This window comes from Saprolegnia diclina, assembly GCF_000281045.1.
Source record: "Saprolegnia diclina VS20 unplaced genomic scaffold supercont1.53, whole genome shotgun sequence".
Taxonomy (NCBI): domain Eukaryota; phylum Oomycota; class Saprolegniomycetes; order Saprolegniales; family Saprolegniaceae; genus Saprolegnia; species Saprolegnia diclina.
Genome location: NW_008246120.1, coordinates 1 through 6,434, shown reverse-complemented (window position 1 = coordinate 6,434; position 6,434 = coordinate 1). Strand labels below are relative to the sequence as shown.

The window sequence follows — 6,434 nt, the reverse complement described above, 5'->3', positions numbered from 1 at the left end:
CAGCACCTAACGAGAATGAACGAAACCAAAGTGGCGGAAACCGTGCGTCAGCACACCGTGCGCTGGCTCACTGCTGCTGCTTGAACCATCCATGTGTCTGCTCAGATGGGCATCCATATCTCAACCATTCAGACATTACACCAAAGCAGCTGGTGCCCGGAACGATCTGGGAAACTGCCCCTATCTTTGAAGTTGACGTGGCTGCCTTCCGTGTCGATTTATTTCAATTGCGCGCGGCATTGGAGTATTGGAGATGACACCACGCAAAAGCACAACCAAGGATGAATGCCGCGAGCAAGGAAATACGAGGCAAAGCGCCGCACGGACCGTGATAACGCCGGCTCAAGCCCGTGCCATCTGGGCCTGCATGCGCCTCGTTTTTAGCGCCTCCTTGTAGACACGAAAACGTGATCAACGAATGCACGTTGAAAGCACAGTAGTAGGAGTACGATGCCATGGTGTTACTCTTCTTGTGCTTTGAGGTTTATGTAATGTACAGTTAGTACTACTACGCAGCAATGTCTTTGTCGGCGGCGATCGGCGTCGACTGCAGTCGGTAGTGGCCCTTGGCGTTGCGATGGCGCTTGCACGCGTAAAACGTGGCAGCACCCCAGAGCAAAACGCACCACAGCAGCCAGCCGTAGGCAAACGAGAGCGTGTAGCGCAGACCGTCCTTGTCCAAGTGACAATTCGGGTCGAGAATGTCCTTGCCGTTCGCGTCAATCTTGCTACCGCAGCGCGGCGCCCACATGTCCTTGAGTGCGCCGAGGATAACGGCGGCGGGGACATCGCCAAAGAGATGCAGAAGGAGCGTGTTGAGGCCCATCGAGTACCCGCGCTGGGAGCGCGTGACGCTCATGAGGATCGCAATCGTCGTCGCGGTTTGGGTCGAGAAGACGAGGAGCAGCCCGACAAAGAGGAAGACGAAGAAGAGAATCTTGGAGCCCATGAATGCCAGCGAGAGGAAGAGGAAGACGACGCCGGACGTCATCAGGCCAAACATGAGCTTGGACGCTTGCTTGAGGCGGTACGTTTTTTCTAGCTCGTGGCCGCGGCACATGCGATCCAGGATGAGGCCGCCGGTCGGCGCGCCAATCAAACCCGCGATGACGACGAGACCGCCAAACGCCGTCGATGCGATCGACTCGCTCAAGAGACCGTAGCCAATGAGGATTGCCGGTGCGAACGACACCATGCCGCTGAGCGTAAAGTTGTACGCAGCGAGACCCATCGCTGAGCACATGAAGACAGGGCTCTTGAGCAACATCCACGTTTCGCGCAGAAACGTCGTGTTCTCGGGGCGGTGTGCCACATCGTCGTCATCGTCGTCGTCGTACTGGGTCGTCGAGGCCGATTCGACCGCGAGCGGTTGGTTCCAGTGGTCCGGGATCCAAGCGTAGCACGCGTACGCGAGCGGCACCATGAGCGCGGCCGTGATGTAGTAGCCGACGTCCCACCCAATCGTGCGCGCGGTCACCGAGCCGTACGAGAAGCCGAGTGCTTGGCCGACCGAGACGGCGGCAAAGAAGAAGCCCATCCAGAGTGTCCGCTTTGCTGGCGGCGCAAACTCGTCAATGAACGGCGGCGCTGTCGCATGGAATGACGACTCGCCAATGCCCGAAATGAGCCGGCCAAATAGCAGCACGTAAAAGCTATCGAGCGGCTTGGCGAGGCCGCAGAGGACAATCGAGAGCACCCAGACAAAGAGACCGATCGCTGCGAGTTGGAACGGCTTGCGCGTCATCGACATGTAGCCAAAGACGCAGATGAAGATCGAGTACGATGCGATAAAGATGGACTGAAGGAGGCCAATGTAGACACTGACGTTGCTCGAGTCGACATGGTGCGTCGTCTGAACGAACGCTTGAAACTGGATCGGCGCGCCGGGGATGATACCGCGGTCAATGTAGTTGAGGAGGTTGATTGCGCAGAGGAGCGCAAAGACGTGCTTGACGCTGGTGAGCGCAAAGGCCATTGCGCGCGGCTCGTTTTCTTTCAAAATGTAAACCTTGGCGGGTGGAAATGCGTCGTATAGTCGGTGGCATGCGGTGTTACGACTTGTTGTGGTCACCCGAGTGTCGATGGATGGTCGCCGGACACGACATAGCCTCTACCTATATGAGCTCGCGTTGTGGCCGCGATTGAAGAACCGTTGCGTCGCGGCGTCGAGACGACACTACTATGATGCTACGGGCTGTGCAGCAGTATCGGACGGATCGTTGATGGTTTTTGCGGCGGACCATTCTCGGAAAACGCACAAGTATCTTTGGACCGTTCTTGGACGCCATTTGGCAACGACAGCCCCTTTCCATCTTGCGCGCTTGCATCGTGTTGGCTCTCGAGTCGTACTACGCCGTACTGGTACACCGTTGGTAGAACCGCTGGTGGTCGAGCGGCGCGAGGTGGTCAAGTTATTTTGTTCTTATAACAGTAGTAGCAGCACGACGGGGGCTCGACTTGGCATTATGGTCGGCTTGGTACCCAACATTGGCGCTTGTCGCGGCAGGCCGTCGCAGCAGTGCAATGCCCGTCGCGCACCATCGAATTGCGAAGAGTTGGCATCGTACAGGCGCCTCCGACGTTGGCCGACTTGGTCGCTAGAGCATCGCAATTATTGCTCAGACGCTGCTTACAAAACAACTATGGTTCCGACTGGGGTGCGGCATCGAGACAAAGAACAAGACTAAAAAACTAATTAGAAGGACGTTTACAGAGACTACGAAGGGTGGCTTAGTCGCTCGCGGCGTGCACGGGCGTCTTCTGGAGCTCGAGATCGCTTGCGATTCCCGCCTGCTTGACGCGCTTGCACGCGAAATAGTAGGACGCACCCCAGAGCAGCACGGCCCAAACGAGCCAGCCGTACGCAAACGCAAGCGTGTTGCGAAGGCCGTCCTTGTCCATGTAGCAGTTGGGGTCGAGCACATCCTTGCCCGTCTCGTCGATACTGCTACCGCAGTGCGGCGCCCAGCTGTCCTTGAGCGCACCGAGCACAAGTGCCGCGGGCACATCGCCAAAAAGATGGAGAAGGAGCGTGTTGAGGCCCATGGCGTAGCCGCGCTGGGAGCGCGTGACGCTCATGAGGACGACGATTGTTGTCGCAGTTTGCGTCGAGAAGATGAGGAGGAGGCCCAGGAAGAGGAAGATGAGGAAGACGATCTTGGAGTTCATGAAGAGGAGCGAGCAAAAGAGGAGCGCGACGCCGATCGTCATCACGACAAACATGTACAAGGCCGAGCGCTGCATGCGGAAGTTCTTGTCGTTCATGTTCGAGCGGCAGAGGCGATCGATGGCGTAGCCGCCGCAGGGCGACCCGATGAGACCCGCGAGCACGACGAGCGCGCCAAACACTGTCGACGCGATCGACTCGCTCAAGAGACCATAGCCAATAAGGATCGCCGGCGCGAACGACACCATCCCCGCGAGCGTAAACGTGTACGCGGCGAGGCCGAGCGTCGACGTGAGAAAGAGCGGCGACTTGAGAATCGTCCAGGTCTCCGTGAGGACCGACTTGGGCATCTCGGTTTCTTCGATCGGAAGCACGTCGTTGGCGTCGGCAAAGCCGTCGTCGAGGTCCTTGGGCGCGTGGTTGGCGAGCGGCATGTTGAGGTGATCAGGAATGAACTTGTAGCATGCGTACGCGAGCGGCAGCATGAGCGCTGCCGTGATGTAGTAGCCAATGTCCCAGCCCGCGGTCGAGGCCATGACCGAACCGTACGAGAAGCCAAGCGCTTGGCCGACCGAGACGGCGGCGTAAAAGATGCCGAGCCAAAGCGTGCGCTTTTCCTTGGGCGCAAACTCATCGATGAACGGCGGCGTCGTCGCCTGGAACGACGACTCGCCAATGCCGGAAATGAGGCGACCGACGAGGAGGACCCAGAACGACGCGAGCGGCTTGGCGAGACCGCAGAGCACGATCGAGAGCACCCAGATGAAGAGACCGATGGCCGAGAGCGTGAACGGCTTGCGCGTCATCGAGAGGTAGCCAAAGATGCAGATGAAGATCGAGTACGACGCAATGAAGGACGACTGGAGGAGGCCAATGTAGACGCTGACACTGTCGGACGAGACATTGTGCGTGCGCTGGATGAAGCCTTGGAACTCGATCGGCGCACCGGGGATGATACCGCGGTCGAGGTAGTTGAGGAGGTTGATGACGCAGAGGAGCGCGAAGACATGGACGACCTTGGTGAGCTGGAACCCCATCGCAGTTGGTGGTTGGTGTGCGACGCCGCAAATTGCAAAGTGACGCTCGGAAGCGTTTGTATATTCACATAGAAAGTGCCTTCTTGAAGGCAGCTCGAATCAGCCCTCCAGATGGCACGAGTGCCACCCAGTCGCACCCACCTGTTTTCGAGACGCTGCGCATCAGTGCTTTGGCGCCAATACGTTTTGGCTTCCAACTGCTGCATCTTTACCCGAGTTGTCTAGATGACACGGGGCACTTGTCCTCGGCCTTTCTCGCCTCGAGGCGCCGTCAGACGTAGGTCGCGCTGATGTCACGACGACGTAGCGTATTCGACCCACGAGACCTATTGAAGCATCCGTGTACAGTGCGTGCTTGGTGGACTGCGAAACGAGCTGAAACGGCTGCACGCTGTTGAATCTGGAGTGGGAGAGTCTGTCCCTTCGCCGTCGCTCGCTTGCCCGATACAGAGACGCCAGCATTGCACGTGGTACGTAGAGTTGCTCGCTCACGTCGTGTCTTTCGCAGAAGATCCGCGGAAGGCTCCGCGAACAGTCGACGATATCACTCAATGAGTATTTTTGTCCCTGGTTTTGTCCCATTACTCGGTGTGCCCCGGTGCACAACCACGACCAGACTGCATGCACACGGCAGTCGTTCGTCGTCGTGCGGGGCATGTATTACACTGTACACTGTTCTAGAACTGGAGTGTGAGAGGGCAGTATAATGGCGGACTATGATACTACACGTACTAGTTTACATCAACCTAATTCGTTGGAATGGGGCTGCGTGCGTTGAGATCCCGTGGTGGACCCAGTGGTGGACCCACTTGCCGAGTGAATAAAGCTCACACGCAGTCAAACGCAGGATCCTGTACGTTACAAGCAAAATAGAACCACCCGTTAGAACCGTCGGGTGCCTCACAAACAAATCTGTCCGAGGCAACGACGCCGCATTCAGGGTGTACAGTCTCCGTGTTCGTTTTGCTGATTTGATTTCAACGGCGTTAGTTTAGTAGCGTAAAACTGAAGATTTAGCATAAAAGCATAAATCAAAAGGCATGTAAGAAACCTTTGAATTGACCTTCCTATTATTGCTCGAGACGCCGAAGATGTTGACCGCGTGATACTTGTGTCTTTTCGCAACAAACCGCGCTGGTATCGGCCTAGTAACTGCCTCACACCTTCATCTCGCGCGCTGAATACGTCTCCTAAGCTCACTACACTACGCCAGCCGCCGTCGAATACTGAAGATGTAAAGTCTGTCGCAGTGAGTTCGTCCCGGTTCGTCCCCATGTCCTTCCGCGTAACACGGCGGTCACGGATCGCTCACCTTGTGTCGCCGAGGTACATAAAGTTGCCTCAAATAGATGCAAGAATCTACTCCAGTTTATATTCAAACTCTCGTCATGTAGTCCGAGACGCGAGAGGCCGCACCATCAGTCCGCGCTATACTGTATCCAAGACTCGCATTCCTTTGTCACTGCTTCATAAAGTCGTTCGATATCTCTAGCGATATATTAAACTACTAGCAAGGGTCAATATATATATATGAACATGTTTCGCGTTATCTTTATAATTACACAAAGACTTCGCATACGTAGAGACTAGCAATCTCCTTCTTCTTCATTCGCTCGCCGGTCCGTGGCTGCGCAGGCGGCGGCGCGGGGGCTCGTCTGGCTCTTCTGTCGTCGCCCTACGACGCTTGTGGCCGCGGGTGAGGCCCGTGACGACACGGTCACTCAAATCTTTCCAGGCGTCGCGGTCGGCGGCAAAGCTACGCAGTGTGTCAAGGTCCTCGGAAGACGCCAGCGACTGAGGCGGCGTCAGCGACTGAGGCGGCGTCAGCGACTGGAGGTCGCGGTGCAGGACGATCGGCAGCAAGGGTCAATAAACAATTTATTGAAACGGCCCTTGCTACTAGTTTCCAACGAAGTGTATGATGGCTAGCCACCAAAACTACTGACCAGTCTCACCACAGAACAAGATCAAGGGCACAGACCTTGCCAACAATGCTCTCAAGCTAGTTCTTGGATACACATGAAGGCATGCTCCGCGCAAGTACCTAGGCCAGGATCAACGTCGAGCGTGTATAGCCATTGCGACTTCTGCCCTGACCTACCATCGCATCACATTCAACGAAGAAGATGAGGCCTCTGAATGAAGAATTGAGCAATAAAGTGGTCGGAAATGGGCTCCAAGGTGCGATTGAAGGCACTGAGCGAAATCGACGCAAAGACCCAAATAAAAAA

General features: G+C 56.2%; 2 protein-coding genes across 2 annotated transcripts; both read right to left on the bottom strand.

The window, feature by feature from the left end:
• Positions 1–421: 421 nt before the first annotated feature.
• On the bottom strand, positions 422–2,248 carry SDRG_12810 (hypothetical protein). The gene has a single exon (XM_008618891.1). It carries the CDS (start codon positions 1,973–1,975, stop codon positions 509–511), a length of 1,467 nt encoding a protein of 488 aa, XP_008617113.1. The 5' UTR covers positions 1,976–2,248; the 3' UTR covers positions 422–508.
• Positions 2,249–2,686: 438 nt separating this feature from the next.
• On the bottom strand, positions 2,687–4,395 carry SDRG_12809 (hypothetical protein). The gene has a single exon (XM_008618890.1). The coding sequence runs from the start codon at positions 4,201–4,203 to the stop codon at positions 2,731–2,733; it is 1,473 nt and encodes a 490-aa protein (XP_008617112.1). The 5' UTR covers positions 4,204–4,395; the 3' UTR covers positions 2,687–2,730.
• Positions 4,396–6,434: the final 2,039 nt, after the last annotated feature.

Coding starts and splice junctions, on each gene's coding strand:
- SDRG_12810 (XM_008618891.1), bottom strand. CDS start 1,975: ATGGCCTTTGCGCTCACCAGCGTCAAGCACGTCTTTGCGCTCCTCTGC.
- SDRG_12809 (XM_008618890.1), bottom strand. CDS start 4,203: ATGGGGTTCCAGCTCACCAAGGTCGTCCATGTCTTCGCGCTCCTCTGC.